Source organism: Lagenorhynchus albirostris, chromosome 10 (assembly GCF_949774975.1).
Source record: "Lagenorhynchus albirostris chromosome 10, mLagAlb1.1, whole genome shotgun sequence".
In the NCBI taxonomy this organism is placed as follows: Eukaryota; Metazoa; Chordata; class Mammalia; order Artiodactyla; family Delphinidae; genus Lagenorhynchus; species Lagenorhynchus albirostris.
Window position 1 is genome coordinate 84010528 of NC_083104.1, and position 23820 is coordinate 84034347.

Genomic DNA, 23820 nt, shown 5'->3' on the forward strand with positions numbered 1-23820 from the left:
GAATTCTGTGGTCCCAGAGTCTAATAATATGTATTCAAAAAATTTTAAATGTTAAATGCATGCCTGATCTTGAGAAAAAAAAAATAAGGGAAAATTTCAGAGATTGAACATGAAGGAAGAGCTTGATTCCAGAGAGGCAAATGACCATCAAAGCCACTGGCTGCCTTGGAGAAATTGCCCATCCTGGGTGTTATAATGGACACCCAGTTATAATGGACAAACAGAGCATAAGAGATAATATCCCAAAACCACTCATAAAAGAAGAGTCAGAATGAAAATGCTGATATATATCTGTAACCGCTAAGGACTACAACCTCACACCACTACTACCATGTAGCTCATATATAAACTTGGAGGAAAGTTTTGGAGGAAAATCTCCAAGCTGAGAGGTAGCAGTGTTCAGGCAAATACTCCAATTGCTCCTTGTCCCACAACTTTGGCCAAGGAGAGACAATTTGTACTCACCATGGCCAAATTTCCCATAGAGAGGAGCCTCCTGACCATCATGTGCTAGGACTTATGGTATCAGAAAGGCTAGAAACATCACTATAACCATGGAAGCTCCCTGATCAGAGAGGCAGCCTTATTAAAAAAGAACTCCAGGAGACTAGGGTGTGTTTTCTCCCCCTGAGCATGGAGCCCACTCAGCCTGTTCTTCCAATGAACTCATTCAGACCTGCTGAGCTGACTTCTCCCAAAGGTGGCAGGAAACATGGCCCCAGAACTGTCCGAAGTTGTCTCTGCCCAGTGAGGAAACTTATCTATTTCAGCCTCAGCTACAAAGGAAGAGGAAAAACTGAATAAAGACTCTTCTGAACGTTTGAAACAATAAACCAATCTTCACAATGGTTTGAGGCCCTAATTCAAATTCTATTGTGTCCAAATGCCATAAGCCAAGAATTGAATTTCTAGTAGTCCACAGATGCCTAGGAAAAGTAAATAATTTTTTTTTTCTGGAGAAAGTCTAAATTCATACTCCAGAATTTCCTTATGCATAAAGTTTTGGTGAATATGATTTTACAGTCAATCAAAAATTATAAAATGCTTGAGGAAATAATGTGTTATGTGAGAGATGAATAAAAACCACCGAATCAGATCCTCAGAGATATTGGACATATATGTATATATTTAAAGAAGTAAAAGAGAGGATTGAAAATATAAATAAAATATAAATAAGAAAAAATATATAAATATAAACTTAAGAAACATAAGTTTAGGGCTTCCCTGGTGGGGCAGTGGTTGAGAATCTGCCTGCCAATGTAGGGGACACGGGTTCGAGCCCTGGTCTGGGAAGATCCCACGTGCCACGGAGCAACTAGGCCCATGAGCCACAACTACTGAGCCTGCGCATCTGGAGCTTGTGCTCTGCAGCAAGAGAGGCCACGACAGTGAGAGGCCCACACACCACGATGAAGAGTGACCCCCTCTCACCACAACTAGAGAAAGCCCTTGCACAGAAACGAAGACCCAACACAGCCAAAAATAAATAAATAAATAAATAGCGTTCCCTTTAAAAAAAGAAAAAAAGAAAGAAATATAAGTTTAGACAAAGAACTAAATCTAACCTCTGGCATTTAAAAATATAAAAATTAAAAATTCAGATTAAGTACAGCTAATAAGAGAATTAGTGAGGCTTCTGCCTCCATTAATGGGAGGGTAAGTAATTTGGACCAATTCTCTTAAGAAAGACAATTTAAAAGCCTGACAAAATGTATAAACCTACATGCACAACAATTTTACTCCTTCCATAAGGGAGTCAACAGACATCCAAAGTCCCACCTAGTTATGGCATCAAGTTCAAAGTGCAGAACGTATCACCCTTTACTGGGGGATAATGCATAATGGCCCTCTATATCAGGAATTATGTGCTCCATCATGCTGTATACAATGGTAGCATAGCAATCCAATAGCTGCGATAAATACTTCCTTTCAGAAAAGGAGGATTGGAAAGGAAACAGCAATCATTAGTCCTTAGTAATGCTGACACACTGCTAGGCAGACATTTTGAGAGTCACATCCTGATGAATGTTTGAATGTTCTTCAATCAGGCTCTGAAACAGATGAAGGTAGGGACTGGAGGGTCTTTGGAGTGGTCTCTCTTGATTAGTGTGTTTGGCATAGAGGAAGGTGAGTGAATCCAATGTTTGTGGAGCAGAGGGCAGGCTGGAAAGTAACTATTGCAGATACAATAATTTTTTGGTTCTCCTCTTGGGCATTTCCCCACTTCCTTGAAGTTAGATATATTTATATAACTTATTTTGACCAGTGACACATGAGAGAAAGTGATATGCATTCATTGTGAAGAGAAGCACTGAGAACTAAGAGGCCACTCTCTTGGACACAGCAACTGGCAACAATCAGAATGTCAACTGCAACTCTGTTGACCAGGATCCAGGAATGAAGAGATGTGGAGCATAACCTCTAGCCAACTTGCTATGGACATTTAGTTTAAACAAAAACCAAATATCTGCCATTAAAAGCCACTAGGAATTGCGGGGGGCTGGGGGGTTATTGGTTACTGTAGTATAACCTACTCTATATTGACTGGTCAGGAGGATCTATCCTCCTGACCACATGAATCACCACATGAATGAATCACATTAAGAAAACAATTATAGAAAATACAACATATGTGGACTCAGTGAGAAGGCCCAACATACATTTAACTGGAGTTCCAGAAAACAGAATAGGGCAGAAGTTAAATTTGAAGAGAAAATGATTGTTTTCTAATTTTTTAGAAATATAGCAATTCACATCTTTAAGAAGTCCATTAATGACAAGTAGGATAAACAAAAGAAATCCACAGTTGCACACCTCATAGAGAATTTACAGAAAAGTAAAGACAAAAAGAAAGTCATACAAGCAGTGAGAGAAATAAGAAAGGTTGCCTTCAAATGAACAACAGTTAAACTAATCTCTGACTCCTCATCCACAAAAAAAGAAGCCCAGAAGACAGTAGAATGATATCTTCAGTATACTAAATGAAAATAACTGCCAACTTAAATTTGTAAACTCAATGAAAATATTTTTTTAAAGGAGATAACATATTTCAAGCAAATAAAAATCAAGGAAGTTCAATTCATTACTGGGCATTTAAAGAATGTTTTTAAGCCTAAGAAAGTTGGAGGTACAAACAGGAATGAAGAACAGTAAAAGTGGTGTGTGCAAATCCACTTATTATTTGTTTTATTGTACAAAATAATAAAAGTGTCTTGTGGAGTTTTAAAAAAAAACTACGTGTATAGAATGAATGAAGTAGAGTAGACAGTAACAATAGTAAATTAATCAGGAGAGGATAAATGGAATAAATTATTCCAAAGACTTCATGTTCTCTTGCCATAGGATAAAAGTATTAATAGAGTTTGGTGCACCAAGGATACATGTTGTAATTTCTAGGGTAATAATTTTTAAAATACAGAAAAATGTGTATAAATTTCAAAGTAACTGGAAAATGAAATAAAAAGCACTTTCTTTAATAAAAGAGGGCAAGACACAAGAGAAAAAGCAATATAGACCAGGAGTTGTCAATGTAAAGCCAACAAAATAAGTAGGTAAATTAAGATACATCACTATTTATTCACAGACTACACAATTATTCTCCAGCTTTCGTTTTTAAATTGCATAAGTGTGTGTTAAAATAAAAACCACATAACATAAATTTACCCTCTTAACAAATTTTGAGTGTACATTACAATATTGTATAGTTAGTATTGATAACTATCTGCACATCGTTGTATAATAGAGCTTTGGAATTTTGTCATCTTGCATGATTGAAGCTCTATACCCACTGAACAAGAACTCCCTGTTTCCCCTCCTCCTGGACCCCCTAATTTTTTAATACATAAAGATTAGTATTAAATTTGGGGGGTATGTGTATTAAAATTCCAAGACATAGGGTATGGAACTTTCAAACCAGGAGAGAGGTGAAAACATGGAATAAAATTTTTTTTTAAATAGGAAGCAAAAGCCCCTCAATATGAAAGAAGGTAAGAAATGGTGTGAGGGTTGGGGGTAGGACTATAGGTAGAAGACAGGACAAATTGAAAGCACAAAGACAGATGGTAGAAATAAATCCAAATATACCAAAGATCGCAATAAATATAGATGGACTAAACTCTGCAATTAAAGGACACATTTTGTAAGACTAAAAACAAAAGCCATTCATATGCTATTTATATATAAAATACATACCTAAAATAAAGACATAGAAACATTGAAAGTTGTAAGGACAGCATAAAAAATGAAGTAAACATTAACCAACAAAAGATGATATTATTATATTATCAGGAAAAAAGTTTTTCTTTAAGTAAAAATACTAGAAACAATGAGAATCAGCTACTTAGTAGTTTACAGTGTATATTTCCCCAGCAAAACTATCTTGTTCAAGTCTTAGCTCACCTACTTATAAGATATGTGACCTGGAAACGTTTCTTAATCGAAGTCTCAGTGTCTCCAGCTGTAAATGGCTAAGATGACATAGAAACCTCATGGGGTTAAGGTAATTACCAAATCAGATCATGTATGCAAGTATCAGATGTTTATGTGTTCAATGCATAACAGCTATAAGTATTTTTAGTCTCATATACTTTTAAATCAGGAAAAATAAAAGTGTGTTTGCTATCCTATTGTTTAGCATTCTGAAAATGTTAGCAAACACAATTGTCAAGAAAACTTAATTACGGATATATACAATGTAAGTGTAGAGGAAAAATATAACATTATGTACAGAGAACGCAATGGTCTTCCTGGGGAAAAAAAAATTAAAGTTAGGTAGCATACTGTGGAAAAATCTAAAGCACAGTATCAACCAATATTGCAAAATACCTATGGGTATTTTGAAAATTGTACAAAGTCCACAAGAAGTCCTACTTGTACAAAGTCCAAAAAGTTGCTGCACACCTATTGAGCAACATCAGTGAAAATATTAGACGGGAGAGGCACGTCAAGTTTCTAGGTTGGAACTGTATAATATCACTTATATGTGGAATCTAGAAAAATGGCAGAGATTAACTTATTTGCAAAAGAGAAATAGATCTACAGATGTAGAAGACAAACTTATGGTTACCAAGGGGAAGGGGGGGTAGGATGAATTGGGCTATCGGGATTAACATATATACACTACTATATATAAAATAGATAACTAATGAGAACCTACTGTATAGCACAGGGAACTCTACTCAGGGCTCTGTGGTGACCTAAATGGCAAGGAAATCTAAAAAAGAGTGGATATATGATTCACTTTGCTGTACAGCAGAAACTAACACAACATTGTAAAGCAACTATACTCCAATAAAAATTAATTTTAAAAAATTTCTAGGTTGGACTTCAATTCCAAATCGCAATAGATTCTGTTAACTTAAAATTACCACAAGCTTTATTATTTATCATTAAATTTCTAAGCACATCTTGGTTTTTTCCTCCACTTTCTGTTTGCCTACTACGTGTCAAATTTGGCATGTTTGATTATAGAAATCACTATGATTAAATATATTTAATGTCTAGTTTGTCAGGAAACGTTTTATTTTTTTCAGTGTCTACTCTTAATTATATTTTAAATGAAATTGATGATGATTTAATAATGGTCAAGTTCTGAAAAGAATACATTCTATATAATAAAGTTTCATTTCAAACCAGAAGGAATGGATTGATTTTTTAAAAAACAGAGTGGCAAGCCCACCTGAAAAATACAATTACACTCTGTTCTCATATTTACCCCCAAGTTAATTCTAGATGATTAAAAAATGTAAATGAAGAAAGGAAACAATAAAGATACTAAAGTAAAATAGGGGTTAATAATTATTTAAGCTTTAGGCAGGACATCCTTGAAAAGCATGGCACCAGAGACCAAAACCTAATCACAATGCATTTTACGTTTAACTACATAAAATTTAACCTCAGCTGATGAAAAAGTAAAGGGCAAAGTGGTAAAGAAAATCTGAAACATAACTGAAATTTAATGTCATCTTTGAATATGGATTCCAAAAATAAATTACCTGTGCACAGAATCCACCAACATATTAAAATATATATGACACCATGATTAAGTAGGCCATTTTCTGTGAAAGTAAAAGTGACTCTATCTATTAATAAAATCTGTTAATGAAACTGATCATATTAATAGGCTGAAAGAGAAAATGTGTCAACAATTTTTATAAATAAGGAAAGCATATTTGACAAATCTTATTCAAAAGCATTGCTGTATATGTAATTAACCACCAATATATTCAAATTTATATCAACAAAAAGTGAAAAACAACTTTAAAGAAATAAGGGATGCTTTTGTAAATTTTATAAACCTAAACTCTGGATTACTAATCAGTCAGTAACAGTTATGATATAGTCAAATATTTCCTGATATGCAAACATGTTTATGAGATATTTCTAAATGAAACACCATATGCATTCTTGGCTTTAGCACTATATACATACAATGTCCTTTTCATACATGAAAAATTATATATAATAGATCTAAATCAAAACATGGAAAGATAAATAATGATTATCTTTGTAGAGTGAAATGGCTTTTTTTGTTCCTTATGATAGTGTTTTTCTGTGTTTTAGTGACCTGCATTGAGCCTATATTAATTTTAATATTACATTTTAAATGTTACAAAACACAATTTATAATTTTTTGCACTTTAATTCCTCAGGATCAAGACTCTCCCTGGCTTAAAATCTTCTTCATGATGGTAGCCAATAATGTGATAAGCCTAATCTTCTACCTTATATTTGCTAAAGCAGAAATTCAAGACTGGGCTAAAGAAACACAAAACACTTATCTCTGAAGGTAAGAAGTGATCCGATTAAGGGCAGATTTTGAAGCTGGGGATGCAGGAAATAGAGGAGCTAAAGATGGCCGCTGAGCAAACTGTGGTGTTGCTGACTGAGATGGGAAAAAATATGGGGTGCAGGTTTGGGGGAGAAGAGGGAGCCATGTAAAGTCTGAAACTATTTGACATCCTGATGAGATGGCATGCAGCCCAGCGGATATACCAGTCTAGAATTCTTGAGAGATACTGGGGCTAGAGATATAAATTTGTGAGTCTGGGCCTCTCTAACATCTAAAGGTGAGGAAGAGAGGGGGATGCTTGCAAGGGAAACTGGGAAGGGCCTTTGGTGAAGTAGGAAAGACAGTTGAAGAATGTGGTGTCTAAGAAGAAAAGTGAAAAAGGTGGCAATGAGTACCCGTGGTAAATACTATCAAGGGGTCAAATTATATAAGGTCTGTGAATTTATTAATGGGTCTGGCAAGAGTTACTTTAAAGGTGATCCTGACTAGAGTGGTTTTCAAATGAATGATGGAGACAAAGCGTCCATTAAAGTTCAAAGGAGAATCTGATATTGTGCCTTTCTTCTCTAAACTCTGTCAGTGGTAAATAAATAAATAGGAAAAATGTATTTTTGTAGAATTAGTTCAGCTAGTACACAAATAAGAATTGATAGATGTAGAAAATCCCCATTTTGCAAACCCCAGTGAATTAAGGGATCTAGGGTTGAGCATCAGTGGCTGATATCACAAAGAGAGACATAGAGACATTGTGTACATCCTGGTGAAAAAACGCACCACCATCAAGGTCTTGCTAAAAAGATCAAACTGAATGTGATCAAGCCTCAGGATACAGCTACTGTTTTCTAATAAATACAGAAAATAGAGAATATGTTGAACTAAATCCTAAGGATATCATCAGCAAATCTAAACTGTCTTATAATTGTCTTTAACAAATGAATTATAAGGAAAAAGAAGAGTGATGGAGGGGGAGTCTCTGATTCAAAGAGACTTAAAAGACATACAAAATGGGGCTTCCCTGGTGGCGCAGTGGTTGAGAGCCCGCCTGCCGATGCAGGGGACACGGGTTCATGCCCCGGTCCAGGAAGATCCCACATGCCGCAGAGTTGCTGGGCCCGTGAGCCATGGCCACTGAGCCTGCGCGTCCGGAGCCTGTGCTCCGCAATGGGAGAGGCCACAGCAGTGAGAGGCCCGCGTACTGCAAAAAAAAAAAAAAAAAGACATACAAAATGTTTAAAAACTGGCAAAACTAAAGTCTACAGTGATACATATGTGGGTAATAAATCTACAAAGACATGCACAGAAGACATTACACTAAATGTCAGGATAGTCATTACCTGTAGGGGGAGGGAGAGGTTGTGATTAGGAGAGACCACATGGAAAACTGCTGGGATCCTGGTGATAGTCTGTTTTTCATATCCAAAGTTATGATTAAAAGAGTGTTCATTGGGTGGAGATTTTAGGGTTCTCTGTATAGAGTACCATGTCATCTTCAAATGACGACAGTTTTACCTCTTCCCTTCTGATTTGGATACCTTTTATTTCTTTTTCTTGTCTGATTGCTATGGCTAAGGAAGTGGAGACAGCAAGAATAGATAGCCCTATAAAGGAGAGCTGAGAAACGTCATGGTACAGTGGGGAGTTTTTTATATGTTTGTTGTTTTAGAATTAGATGTAATAGTATATAAACTGATGGTATAATCTAATAGTGAGGTTTCACAATATTGGAGAGAAAATGCACATGCAGAATTAAACTACTTGATTTACCAGGACTCGTTCATACTCTGAGACTCAGGTTGAAGCAGCAGCTGAGGCCCTGTCCATAGGGAACTTAGAGAGCATGGCACAGAGGATGGAGGTGTGCCTCAGTGGGCACTTGCAGTATAGCTCTCCTTGAAGACTGTGAGCTTCTGCAAGGTACAGCCTAATGGCTTCACCCACTGAAAATCATCCCAGGTCTTCACCCAGGTCCCCTCTTTGTCTCCCTAAAAAACCATCATGATAGAGAGAGAGTCAGGCTGGTGAAGGGGCTCTGACCACCATGCACATGTGTACATCCACAGAAAAAAAAAAGGGGAGCAATGCACCAGGCTGTAGAAGTCTGGAGAGTTCTGCCTTTCTTGGTCAGGAAGTGCTGCTGCTACTGATAACAGCAATTTTATAGGCTAAGAAAGTATTTGTGCTCAAGTAAACTTTTATTACACAAATTATGTACATATTAAAAAATGGTGTGTATGATTCCTCGTTTAAAAAAAAAAAAAAGTCCAGAGGGGATGAAATCCAAGCACAGTGCAGAGGCTGGCCTTGGATACAAACCCAGAGTTTACCCATAGTAGCTGAGAGAAAGTAAGGTTTATGGACACAGACTTGGTAGGTCAACACATAGGTTGGCATTTTGTCTGTGCAATAAACAGTGAGGTTTTCACTTAAACTGTCCTCACTTCTTTTCATTCTTTTTTCTTTTTTTTCTGTTCAGTGGCAGTGATTTCTCCTACTCTGTTTTCCAGCTCACTGATCTGTTCCTCTGTATCATTTAGTCTACTATTGATTTCTTCTATTATATTCTTCATTTCTGTTATTGTATTCTTCATCTCTGTTTGGTTGTTCTTTTATATTTTCTAACTCTTTGTTGAAAACTTCTAATTTCTCATTCTGTGCATCCATTCTTCTCCCGAGTTCTTTCATCATCTTTACGATCATTACTCTGAACTCTTTCTCAGGTAGATTGCCTATCTCCACTTCACTTAGTTCTTCTTCTGGGGTTTTATCTTGTTCCTTCATCTGGGACATGTTCTTCTGCCACCTCATTTTGTCTCAGTTGCTATTACTATTTTTATGTATGTAGTTGGTTAGTTATATTTCTCGACCTTGGATAAGTGGCCTTCTGTAGGAGAAGTCCTATGCATTCTTGCAGCATACTCCTCTCTTGTCACTCAAGGTATAAGCTTTAGGGATTCCCCCTAAAAGGGCTGTGTGTTGTGGTCCTTCTGTTGTGGCAGTCTGCCTATGTGGGTGGTCTGGTAGGCTTGGTTGGCCCCTGGCCCAGTTGGTTGCCAGGCCTTGCCTTTTGTGGATGCTGACCAGGCTAGTAGGGCCTGGTCACAGGTGGCTGATTGCAGAGCCCCTCCCAGGACCCCAGGGTTAGTGCTGGCTCACTGGTGGGTAGAGTAAGGCTCCAGAAGGCTCCAGTGCTGTTCCCCACCCCCGCCATTGGTGGGTGAAGCCAGGTGCTAGTGTTAGTGATGGACTGCTGGCAGGCAGAGCCAGGTCCTGGAGTCTGGCTGCAGGGCCCAGCCCAGAGCTGCTTTCAGATTGCTGGGGGAAGGGGTGGGGTTCCTGACACAGTTGCATATGAGGTCCTTCATGTCCCTGTGTTGTCCTGCTAGTGGGCAGGGCTGGGCCCAGCTGGTCCCAGGGCAGGGTGTGGCCTGCTACGAGTGTGCTGTGTGGCGCTCAGGCTGTGGGACTGTGGTTTTCTTATGTCTGGTGTCTGCCTCCTGGTGGGTGAGGCTGGTCTGGAAGCTAGTGCAGGCTTCCTGGAGGGCAGGGTCAGTGCCTGCCCACTGGTGGGAAGAGCTGGGTCTTGGTCTTCTGGTGGGCAGGGCTGTGTGTAGACGCCATGTCTAGAGGCAGCTGTGGGCTCAGGAAGTTTTTAGGCAGCCTGTCTGCTGATGGATGGGGTTGTGTCCCCACCCAGTTAGTTGTTTGGTCTGAGGCATCCCAGCATTCCAGACTGTTGGGTGGGGCCAGGTCTTGGTGCTAACAGGCCAGAGAGAGGGTCCCACACAGTGGCACCCACCAGCATCAGTGGCTCCCAAATATGTATGCCACCAGTGTCTGCGTCCCCAGGGTGAGCCGCAGCTGCCCCTCACCTCTCCAGGAGACTCTCCAAGACCAGCAGGTAAGTCTGGCCCGGGCTTGTATCAAATTACTGCTTGTGCCCTGGGTCCTGGTGCATGTGAGGTTTTGTGTGCACCCCTTAAGAGTGAAGCCATGAAGCCTCTATTTCCCGCAGTCCATTGGGACTCCTGAAATTAAGACCCACAGGCCTTCAAAGCCAAATGCTCTGGGGGCTTGTCTTCCTGGTGTAGGACCCCCAGGCTGGGGAGCCTGATGTGGGGCTCAGAACTCTCCTGGGGAAGTTCTGTACTATAATTATTCTCCAGTTTGGTTGCCCACCTGAGCATATAGGACTTGATTATATTGTGAGTCCTCCCCTCCTCCCCATCTCATTGTGGTTCTTCTTTCTGCCTTTAGTTGTAGATCTTTTTCTGCTAGGTTTCAGTCATTTTCATAGATGATTATTCTGCAAGTAGTGATTCTGATGTGTTTGTGAGAGGAGGTGAGCTCAGGGTCTTTCTACTCCCACATCTTGACCAATCTCCAAGGTTTTTACTTAAGAGACAGGAGTTGAGAGAAATGGAAAGAAAAGGAATCCATACTGGAAAAGGGTAAAATTACCATTATGAGTTGATGATATGATTGTTTACCTAGAAAATATAACTGGGTTGGCTGGAAAGCTACAGAAACAATAAGTGCACACAGTAAGTTTCCTGACTAACCTATTAATACAGAAAATTTTTTTCATGTTAAACAATAGCAAATTTATTGAAAGAAATGATCCAAATGATGGTTGCAGGGAAATCTGATATGATCAGTCCAAACTTTATTTGACTCAGTTTGCCAGCACCAAGAACTTTCCAAAATGGTGCACTCACAAAACTTCACCAGGATGCATTTATGCTCAAGATTGCTGATTAGAAATGACAAAGATCTGGATCTGGAATTAAACATGTCTATCAATGGTGTCTTCGTTAATAAATTTTGTAAGTGAATGGAATATAACCAGCAGCTGAAAAATATGGGCTCTCATACAAATATTTTAATATAGATATTACTGAGGCCATTGTTATGAATAAACACATAACAACACTAGGAAATATTCCATAGGTGTTAGCAAAAGTTCATCTTCTATTTCCAAGGTACAGAGTTGGGCACAGCTATGGAAGCAATCACACTACTTTATTCAGACCCTATAAATCTTACTTGCTTCTATATATTTGACCTATTTAAATACTAAAAGTTTTTAGTTTAGTTTTCAGTTTAGTTTTATACTAAAGTTTTCCATGATTGTTATTTCTATTCATTTCTGTTTATGTCCAAGCAGTCATTATTGAATATTCTGATGTTATATTACAATTTCAAAAAGATTTTGACAAGTATATCTTAATTGGAAATTTAATTTTGATTTTGTAAAGTTATCAGCCTTTTCCATTTGTTGAGTTTTACTCATTTGACTTTCTGATATTGCATCCTCAAATTTTATGTGTGTGCGTGCTCGTTTTAGATTCCCAGGAACACTTTTTCATAGCCTTTAAATTCCGCCTTTCTGAGTCATTTCATTTAGTATGTGTTCCTTACAAAGTGTATATATTTGGGTTCAATAATTTCACCCATTCCGAGAGTTGTCTCCTATGTTAGCTGAGTTTAACCCAACTGCATTCATTATGTTTACAAATATACTTCATTTTCTGTCATTTTATTTTATATTCCCTTAAAACAAAGTCCTCCTCCTCCTGCCCCCTTGCCTGCCTCTAGTAATTTGGAAGGTTTATGGAATATTGTAAGTTTGGGTTGTGCTTACACTAATGAAATCTTTGAAAATGTGTTCATTTTCCATTACCATGCTACATTCTTTTCCTGCCAAAATATTTAACATATTCGACTTTTCTAATTACTTTTCTCTGGCTAGGACCAATTCTCTCTGAGCTTGTAATTCCCCAAGCATGGTGTGGGTAGAATTTCCTCAGTTCTCCTATTTACCTGGTCGCTGTATCCATCTTCCCATCAGTCTGCAGCTGGAGGTCTGAGAGTTTGAATCCACTTTTCAGACCCTAGGCAAGAGGACAGCTCAGGGAACACCAGCCCGGGTAATGGGGTAGTTCTGGAGACGTTTTCCTTAGCTTTGCTTTTTGTTTTGATGTGCTGATGGTTGTTTCTTCAGTCATCTGCGTCTTCAGGGCTGTCAGCCATAATCAGTGGTATTTTTCCCTGTCAGTCAAACTGACACACTGTTGCAAAGGTGATCAATCCCAACTTCCCATCTTTATTTAAGAAATTGGGGGAAAACAAGAAAGGGCTGAGTCACAGCCACGTGTTTCTCCTCCAGCCCAGAAGCCATTGCCAAAGGGCCTGGGACGCCAGAATTGCAAGTGTCCACCTGGTTCCCAGATGCCCTGGCCCTGGGGCATTACCCTCTCTTACTTCCAGAGGAATGTACCAAACTTTTGAGTCTGGTAGGCATCGTGAGTTGATTTCCAATGTCGCTTTTTCATTTGATCCCCATTGTTTTGAATTTAGCAAATAGTCCTTGTTGTTTTTGGCATGGTGTAGTGCTCTAGTCTTTGTAATTTTCTGATTTTGCTTCTTTGAATTTATTTCAGTGGGTTCCAGACATGGTAGTTGTGTAAAGGGACATACATTCTGCCTGTGAAAGTTTGTTTAGAGCAAGGCTTCTCAGCCTTTTTGTGATGGACCTCAATTCACAATATAATGCCCAGAACTCCAAAGGAGAAAGATTATAGTGAAATAGTTATCAAGATATTTTAAAAACATGTTTATGATCATATATATGCTCCTTTATTAATTAATTAAATAATGAGAACTAATTACAGGTCTAATAGATCCATTATAATTTCAAAACAGTGTTGAGCAAAACAGCATATTTTGCGATATTGGTAATAACTCTAATGACACAAGATATCTGTGATTTCTTATGCTGTCAGTCATCAGTACTGCTAATATTACTGTGGTTTGTTGCCTACATTCATAATAGATAGAAATGTTAAATTTCAGCCAGAGGTTGGGGATATAAAGATGTATTTTTTTTCTATAAAGTTCGCAGATCCCAGATTAAGAACCCCTGCTTTCTAATATTCAACCAGATAAAAAAAAATACTTTTAAAGCATTTTTATAAGTGCTGAGAAGAGAGCTACATCGTCAGGACTTCTATTCCTAAAGGAGATTTATGTTTTGTTGTGTGTGGTAGGGTGTGTGGGGAGGCGGGTATAGGGAGAGAAGATGAATGATATCTATAGTTTAAAAGTTAAGATAATTCCAGGTTCTAATAGCCCATAAAGAACATGAAAGAGGGTAACGTGATATAGAGAGTCCAGGAGAGCTGCTTTAGTTGCAGATACAGGACGTGACATTTGTGTTGAGACTTCAGTGATGAGAAGGAAAGCCTCATGACAATCAGGGGAAAGAGTGCTCCGAGCATCAAAAATAACAAAGGGAAGGACCTAGAGATGGGAATGAGCTCAGTCTACCTAAGAGGGAGAGCAGAGCGCAGTGTGGTTGGAATCTAGTGAGTGACGGAAAGTGAGATTGGGAACTAGTTAAGGGCCAGATCCTGTAGAGCTTGAAGATCATGGTAAGAGCTTGGTCTGAATTTAATTCTATTTATAATTGGATCAATTAAATGCTTTTTAGGAGGGAGGTGACTTGCCTAATTAATGCTGTATAGAGATCCTCTGGCTACCTTCTAGAAAAGGGTCTCTAGGAAAACAAGAGTGGAGGCAGGGAGACCAGACTGAAGCTGTTTCAGAAGTTCATGTCAAAGATGTTTGTGGAGTGGGCTAAGATGGAGGCAGAAGGAATGGTGAGAAGCAGTTAGATGTAGACTCTGCGGGTAGAGCTGGGCAGACATGGCAGGGAGATTATGCATTGTGCAGGAGAGAGAAGAAACAAGGATGGGACCCAGATTTTGGTTTTAACAGCTAAGTGAATAAGAAAGTACATTACACAGAACTCTCAGCATTTCATTCATGGTGTGTTGTCATACTTGCCTTTGCCACCTAACTGTTTTCCATAGCGTCAGTACCATTTTACATTTCCACAAGCAATGTGTGAGGGTTCCAATTCTCTGCATCCTTGCATTTGTTATTTCCTGTTTTGTTGTTTTATTATAGCCATCTATTGCGTTTGAAGTGGTTTTGATTTGTGTTTCTCTAATGATTTCTTTTAACATCTTTATTGGAGTATAATTGCTTTACAATGTTGTGTTAGTTTCTGCTGTATCACAAAGTGAATCAGCTATATACATATATCCCAATATCCCCTCTGTCTTGTGTCTCCCTCCCACCCTCCCTATCCCACCCCTCTAGGTGGTCACAAAGCACCAAGCTGATCTCCCTGTGCTATGTGGCTGCTTTCCACTAGCTATCTATTTTACATTTGGGAGTGTATATATGTAAATGCCACTCTCACTTCGTCCCAGCTTACCTTTCCCCCGCCTGATGTCCTCAAGTCCATTCTCTATGTCTGTGTCCTTATTCCTCTCCTGCCCCTAGGTTCTTCAAACCATTTTTACTTTTAGACTCCATATAAATGTGTTAGCATATGGTATTTGTTTTTCTCTTTCTGACTTACTTCACTCTGTATGACAGACTCTAGGTCCATCCACCTCACTACAAATAACTCAATTTCATTTCTTTTTATGGCTGAGTAATATTCCATTGTATATGTGTGCCACATCTTCTTTATCCATTCATCTGTTGATGGACACTTAGGTTGCTTCCATACCCTGGCTATTGTAAATAGAGCTGCAATGAACATTGTGGTACATGACACTTTTTGAATTACGGTTTTCTCAGGGTTTATGACCAGTAGTGGGATTGCTGGATCATATGGTAGTTCTAGTTTTAGTTTTTTAAGAAACCTCCATTCTGTTCTCCATAGTTGCTGTATCAATTTACTTTCCCACCAACAGTGCAAGAAGGTACCCTTTTCTCCATACCCTCTCCAGCATTTACTGTTTGTAGATTTTTTGATGATGATCACTCTGACTGGTGTGAGGTGACCCCTTATTGTAGTTTTGATTTGCATTTCTCCCGTGATTAGTGATGTTGAGCATCCTTTCATGTGTTTGATGACAATCCGTATATCTTCTTTGGAGAAATGTCTATTTAAGTTTTCTGCCCATTTTTTGATTGGGTTGCTTGTTCTTTTGATATTGAGCTGCATGAGCTGCTTGTAGATTTTGGAGATTAATCCTTTGTCAGTTGCCTCATTTGCACATATTTTCTCCCATTCTGAGAGTTGTCTTTCCGTCTTGTTTATGATTTCCGTTGCTGTGCAAAAGATTTTAAGTTTCATTACATCCCATTTGTTTATTTTTGTTTGTATTTCCATTTCTCTAGGAGGTGGGTCTAGAGGATCTTGCTGTGTTCTACCTATGTTTTCTTCTAAGAGTTTGATAGTGTCTGGCCTTACATTTAGGTCTTTAATCCATTTTGAGTTTATTTTTGTGTATGGTGTTAGGGAGTGTTCTAACTTCATTCTTTTACATATAGCTGTCCAGTTTTCCCAGTACCACTTATTGAAGAGGCTGTCTTTCCTCTGTTGTATATTCAGGCCTCCTTTATCAAAAATAAGGTGATCATAGGTGCATGGGTTTATCTCTGGGCTTTCTATCCTCTTCCATTGATCTATATTTCTGTTTTTGTGCCAGTATCATACTGTCTTGATTACTGTAGCTTTGTAGTATAGTCTGAAGTCTGGGAGTCTGATTCCTCCAGCTCTGTTTTTCTTTCTCAAGATTGCTTTGGCTCTTCAGGGTCTTTTGTGTTTCCATACAAATTGTGGATTTTTTGTTCTAGTTCTGTGAAAAATGTCATTGGTAGTTTGATAAGGATTGCATTGAATCTGTAGATTGCTTTGGGTAGTATAGTCATTTTCACAGTGTTGATTCTTCCAATCCAAGAATATGGTATATCTCTCCATCTGTTTGTATCATCTTTAATTTCTTTCATCAGTGTCTTACAGTTTTCTGCATACAGGTCTTTTGTTTCCCTAGGTAGGTTTATTCCTAGGTATTTTATTCTTTTTTTTCCAATGTAAATGGGAATGTTTCCTTAATTTCTCTTTCCGATTTTTCATCATTAATGTATAGGAATGCAAGAGATTTCTGTGCATTAATTTTGTGTCCTGCTACTTTACCAAATTCATTGATTAGTTCTAGTAGTTTTCTGGTGGCATCATTAGGGTTCACTATTTATAGTATCAGTTCATCTGTAAACAGTGACAGCTTTACTTCTTCTTTTCTGATTTGGATTCCTTTTATTTCTTTTTCTTCTCTGACTGCAGTTGCTAAAACTGCCAAAACTATGTTGAATAATAGTAATGAGAGTGCACAACCTTGTCTTCTTCCTGATCTTAGTGGAAATGGTTTCAATTTTTCACCATTGAGAATGATGTTGGCTATGGGTTTGCAATATATGGGCTTTATTATGTTGAGGTAGGTTCCCTCCAAGCCTAGTTTCTGGAGGTTTTTTTTTTAATCATAAATGGGTGTTGGATTTTGTTGCAAGTTTTTCTGCATCTATTGAGATGATCACATGGTTTTTCTCCTTCACTTTGTTAATATGGTTTATCACATTGATTGATTTTCATATATTGAAGAATCCTTGCATTCCTGGGATAAATCCCATTTGATCCTGGTGTATGATCCTTTTAATGTGCTGTTGGATTCTGCTTGCTAGTATTTTGTTGAGGATTTTTGCATCTATGTTCATCAGTGATATTGGCCTGTAGTTTTCTTTCTTTGTGATATCTTTGTCTGGTTTTGGTATCAGGGTTATGGTGGCCTCGTAGAATGAGTTTGGGAGTGTTCCTCCCTCTGCTATATTTTGGAAGAGTTTGAGAAGGACAGTTGTTGTCTCTTCTTTAAATGTTTGATAGAATTCAACTGTGAAGCCATCTGGTCCTGGGCTTTTGTTTGTTGGAAGATTTTTAATCACAATCTCAATTTCAGTGCTTGTGATTCATCTGTTTATATTTACTATTTCTTCCTGGTTCAGTCTCAGAAGGTTGTGCTTTTCTAAGAATTTTCCCATTTCTCCCAGGTTGTCCAATTTATTGGCATATAGTTGCTTGTAGTAATCTCTCATGATCCTTTGTATATCTGCAGTGTCAGTTGTTACTTCTCCATTTTCATTTCTAATTCTACTGATTTGAGTCTTCTCCCTTTTTTTCTTGATGAGTCTGGCTAATGGTTTATCAGTTTTTTTTATCTTCTCAAAAAACCAGCTTTTAGTTTTATTGATCTTTGCTATTGTTTCATTCAAGTCTTTTTCATTTATTTCTGATCTGATCTTTATGATTTCTTTCCTTCTGCTAACTTTGGAATTTTTTTGTTCTTCTTTCTCTAATTGCTTTAGGTGTAAGGTTAGGTTGTTTGAGATGTTTCTTGTTTCTTGAGGTAGGATTGTATTGCTGTAAACTTCCATCTTAGAATTGCTTTTGCTGCATCCCGTTGGTTTTGGGTCATTGTGCTTTCGTTGTCATTTGTTTCTAGGTACTTTTTGATGTCCTCTTTATTTCTTCAGTGATCTCTTGGTTATTTAGTAGTGTATTGTTTAGCCTCCATGTGTTTGTATTTTTTACAGATTTTTTTTCCTGTAATTGATATCTAGTCTCATAGCATTGTGATTAGAAAAGACTTGATATGATTTCAATTTTCTTAAATTTACCAAGGCTTGATTTGTACCCAAGATATGATCCATCCTGGAGAATGTTCCATGAGCACTTGAGAAGAAAGTGTATTCTGCTGTTTTTGGATGGAATGTCCTATGAATATCAATTAAATCCATCTTGTTTAATGTGTCATTTAAAGCTTGTGTTTCTTTATTTTTTTGCATTTTGGATGCTCTGTCCATCGGTGAAAGTGGGGTGTTAAAGTCCCCTGCTATGATTGTGTTACTGTTGATTTCCCTTTTTATGGCTGTTAACATTTGCCTTATGTATTGAGGTGCCCCTATGTTGGGTGCATAAATATTTACAATTGTTATATCGTCTTCTTGATCATTATGTAGTGTCTTTCTTTGTCTCTTGTAATAGTCTTTATTTTGAAGTCTATTTTGTCTGATATGAGAATTGCTGCTCCAGCTTTCTTCTGATTTCCATTTGGATGGAATATCTTTTTCCATCCCCTCACTTTCAGTCTGTATGTGTCCCTAGGTCTGAACTGGTTCTCTTGTAGACAGCATATATACAGGTCTTGTTTTTGTATCCATTCAGCCAGTCTACGTCTTTCGGTTGGAGCATTTTATCCATTTCCATTTAAGGTAATTATTGATATGTACGTTCCTATGACCATTTTCTTAATTGTTTTGGGTTTGTTATTGTAGGTCTTTTTCTTCTCTTGTGTCTCCTGCCTAGAGAAGTTCCTTTAGCGTTTGTTGTAAAGCTGGTTTGGTGGTGCTGAATTCTCTTAGCTTTTGCTTGTCTGTAAAGGTTTTATTTTCTCCACCAAATCTGAATGAGATCCTTGCTGGGTAGAGTAATCTTGCTTGTAGGTTTTCCCTTTTCATCACTTTAAATATGTCCTGCCACTCCCTTCTGGCTTGTAGAGTTTCTGCTGAAAGATCAGCTGTTAACCTTATGGGGATTCCCTCATATGTTATTTGTTGTTTTTCCCTTGCTGCTTTTAATATTTTTTTCTTTGTATTTTATTTTTCATAGTTTGATTAATATGTGTCTTGGTGTGTTTCTCCTTGGATTTATCCTGTATGGGACTCTCTGTGTTTCCTGGACTTGATTAACTATTTCCTTTCCCATATTAGGGAAGTTTTCAACTATAATCTCTTCAAATATTTTCTCAGTCCCTTTCTTTTTCTCTTCTTCTTCTGGGACCCCTATAATTCGAATGTTGGTGTGTTTAATGTTGTCCCAGAGGTCTCTGAGACTGTCCTCAATTCTTTTCTATCTTTTTTCTTTATTCTGCTCTGTGGTAGTTATTTCCACTCTTTTATCTTCCAGGTCACTTATCCGTTCTTCTGCCTCAGTTATTCTGCTATTGATTCCTACTAGAGAATTTTTAATTTCATTTATTGTGTTGTTCACCATTGTTTGTTTGCTCTTTAGTTCTTCTAGGTCCTTGTTAAAAGTTTCTTGTATTTTCTCTGTTCTATTTCCAAGATTTGGATCATCTTTACCATCATTACTCTGAATTCATTTTTAGGTAGACTTCCTATTTCCTCTTCATTTGTTTGGTCTGGTGGGTTTTTACTTTACTCCTTCAACTGCTGTGCATTTCTCTGTCTTCTCATTTTGTTTAACTTACTATCTTTGGGATCTCCTTTTCACAGGCTGCAGGTTCGTACTTTCCATTGTTTTTGGTATCTGCCCCCAGTGGGTGAGGTTGGTTCAGTGGGTTTTGTAGGTTTTCTGGTGGAGTGGACTGGTGCCTGTGTTCTGGTGGATGAGGGTGGATCTTGTCTTTCTGGTAGGCAGGACCACGTCTGATTGTGTGTTTTGGGGTGTCTGTGAACTTATTATGATTTTAGGCAGCGTCTCTGCTAATGGGTTGGGTTTTGTTCCTGTCTTGCTAGTTGTTTGGCATAGGGTGTCCAGCACTGGAGGTTGCTGGTCGTTGAGTGGAGCTGGGTCTTAGCATTGAGATGGAGATCTCTGGGAGAGCTCCCACTGATTGATATTACATGGGGCCAGGAGGTCTCTGGTGGTCCAACGTTCTGAACTCTGTTCTCCCACTTCAAGGTTCAGGCCTGATACCCAGCCGGAGCACCAAGACCCTGTCAGCCACACAGCATACCTCCTCACTGAGCCCAGGAATAGTTGATCTCTGCTAAGTGACCTGATGCGAGTTGTCCTGATGCCTCTCTTACCCAAACTAAGAGGCAGAGCACCACTTGGATGAGCATGGGAAGGAAAGTCACGCAGACCAAGCCCTGACCTTTGCTGCAGCCTTCACAGGAAGGCCTGGTGCCTGGGCACTGCTGGTTCAGAAGTGGCTCATTTTAATACACTCTGGCCTAAAGTTACAGCTGGTTTCTAGAAAGGGGACAAAAAAACACCACCTCCCTAATGATTAATTATGGTGAGCATCTTTTCATTGCATATTGGTCATATTTATATCTTCTTCAAAAAAATGTTTATTCAAGTTTTGCCCATTTTTTAATTGGGTTGTTTGTCTTGTTGAGTTTATATATTCTATATATAAAACCCTTATCAGATATGTGACTTGCACATAGTTTCTCCCGTTCAGAGGTTTTCTTTTCACTTTCTTGATAGTGTTCTTTGCCACACAAAAGTTTTTAATATTTATGAAGTCTACTTTATCAATTTTTTTTGTTGCTTATGCTTTTGGTGTTTTATCTAAGAAACCGTTGCCAAGTCTGAGGTTGTGAAGGATTTACCCTTATGTTCTCTTCAAAGAATTTTATTATTTTAGCTCTTACATTTAGATCTTTGATCTATTTTTATCTAGTTTAATTTTTGTAAATGGTGTGAACTAAAGGTCCAGATTCATTCTTTAGAATGTAGCTATCCAGTTATCCCAGGACAATTTGTTAAAAAGACTATTCTTTCCCCATTGAATGGTCTTGGCATGTTTGTCAAAAATCAGTTGACCATAGACACTTTCGTTTATTTCTGGACTCAGTTTGATACCACTGATCTATATATTTATCCTTATGCTAGTACAACTCTGTCTTGATTACTGTTGCTTTGTAGAGAGCTTTGAAGTGTGAGTCCTCGAACTTGGTTCTTCTTTTTCAAGAATGTTTTGGCTATTCTAGGTCCCTTACAATTCTGTATTAATTTTGGAATCAGCTTGTCAATTTCCACAGAGAAATTGCTTGGATTCTGATAGAAATTTCATTAAATCTATGGCTCAATTTCAGGAGTTTTGCCATTTTAACAGTACTGAAGTCTTCCACTCCATGAACGTCGATTCTTTTCATTCATTTAGATCTTCTCTCATTTCTTTCAACAATGTTTTATACTTTTCAGAGTATAAGTCTTACATTTCTATTGTTAATTTTATTCCTAAATATATTCTTTTTTTATGCTGCTTTAAATGAAATTAGTTTAATTTTTGGATTGTCCATTGCAAGTATATAGAAATATGACTGATTTATGTATATCAATCTTGTATCCTGAAACCTTGCTGAACTCATTTATTATTCAAATAGTTTTCTAGTGGTTCTTTACAATTTCTATATAGAAGATTATGCCATCTGTGAATATAGTTTTATTTCTTCTCTTCCAGCCTAAGTGACTTTTATTTCTTTTTCTTGCCTAGATGCCCTGCCTAGAACCTCTACTAGGAGGTTGAATAGAAATGGCAAGAGTGGACATCCTTGTCTTGTTCTTGATCTTATAGGGAAAACACACATTTAAAATTTTTTTCAAAACCTTTCTCTAACTCCACTCTCCTGAGGCTTTTACTTTTATGTAATCCTAAATTGTTTTAGAACCATATGACTTTTTAAAAATCACATCCTGAGCAATATCTGTGAGGTACCCTAACACCCCACGTTGGAATTTCATGTCTGTTATATATGGCCACCTACAGCAAGTCTTCAATGTAACATCATCATACACCCTGTTACAAAATTAGTCACCGTAAATTTGGCCGGATACAGGCCATCCTAGAAAAGAGGAAACAGATAAATCTTTATTTCTTCCCATGGACTATGTGCACTTAAATCAGTGACATGTTGGTGAGAGATGTCAACTTTTTTCTCAGTCTTGGGTGAAATACCTGTGTCGCATAGTATTTTCCCTCCTGTGGATAAAACGCATCATGGTTGCTTACGTTAAAGGAATGTTTATATTCAGCTAACACGTAGAAACACATGTGGGGGTACTTACCGGTAGTTATTAGGCAACGTAAGTGACTGTTTCTACTGGGAAACCCAGAAAATGTCTGTTTGTATGAATGGCATGTTTTAGTGTGCCTTCCTCATCACTGCCCCAGATAGGCTCCTGTACTGATACCCAAATTAAGCACCTTGGCCACTTCCCCTTTTTAGGTTTTGGAGAACATTACATCAGATGAGTTGATCTGGACACCTGCTAACCAGGTGAAGCTGGGTTTCAGTCCAGTTTGCCAGATAGCACTGTCCCAATTGCCACAGGTTTTGGTAGCTTGTTCTTTGAAAGGACTTGGGAATGTTTCTGAGCAGAACCAGAGTGTGTGGTTGGTGGAGGATCAGAAAAAGAAGTTTCATTTTCATTTTCTTAGTAACAAATATTTACAAAGAATGGGAATTTGGTCAAGTACAAAAAGTGTGCCTTGTGAATGCTGCGGATAAAATGTATTCCTATTAGGGAGAGCAGCAATATCAAACTACCTGAGTCTCAAACCCCAGGAGTGTGCAGTGTTTTTATTTTCAGGATACACCATAGGTATAGAGCAAATGGTGGATGGTTTCATACCACGTGCTTGGACCTAGCAAGATATTGGAATTGTTCAGACCTCTCACTCAGAGACTTTTGAGAGTAAGAACGAGTAAGGAGGATAAAATTGCACCGTTTTTATGTCAAGAGATGAGAAGTGTAACAAATGCCTAGGATAAACTAATTGGGACAAAGAAAACAACTTGAAAAAATATACTAAGCCAGACTATTCCTTCGAACTGTTGTAAAGCTTTCTTATATCCACTGGGTATCAGGACTCAGTGACATTTATGTGTGCTTTTTTCTTTCTCTACAAAACTTAGTGTAAAACAGAGCGCTAGGAGAGCCTGGGTCTGACCTCCTTATTGAGGGGGAGAGGGACCAGCACACGAGCTGGGACTGAGGGGCAGTCACCAGCCCAAGGAAGAAGATGGCATGGAGATTCCTAGGAGGCCAGTCCCCACCCCCAGCCCCTGCCACCATGCACACCCTGTGGGCATCTCTTTTGTCCATGTATTGTTTGTAACAAGTAACACATCTGAATTTTAAATTTGGGTTTATTTGCCTTCCACTCTGCATTAGTTGCCTTATAAATGATTGTTAAATAAACCGAAAGCAAGCACAAGAAGATAAAATTTTATTCTAAGACTTTACGAAAGAGCCTTTCCATAATTTGCAACACTCACTCCTCCATGTCCTAGGTGTAGGGGCCAGTGGAAAATCTGAGATTTCTGTACTTTAAGGACAGCCCATTTTGGGGTAGAACTGTAAGTCAGGGGAATGTCCATGAGGGCAAACAGTGAACAACTAAGCACCGGCATCTAATTCG

At 38.1% G+C, this 23820-nt stretch overlaps 1 protein-coding gene across 1 annotated transcript in view; it reads left to right on the forward strand.

Annotated features, from left to right (window-relative positions):
* The window catches only part of SLC17A1 (solute carrier family 17 member 1), a 60808-nt gene extending 54023 nt beyond the window's left edge, over nt 1-6785 (forward strand). The window contains exon 11 of the mRNA XM_060163945.1: nt 6651-6785. Within this exon, the coding sequence (XP_060019928.1) occupies nt 6651-6785 (135 nt within the window). The remainder of the gene's footprint in view (nt 1-6650) is intronic.
* The last annotated feature ends 17035 nt before the right edge of the window (nt 6786-23820 follow it).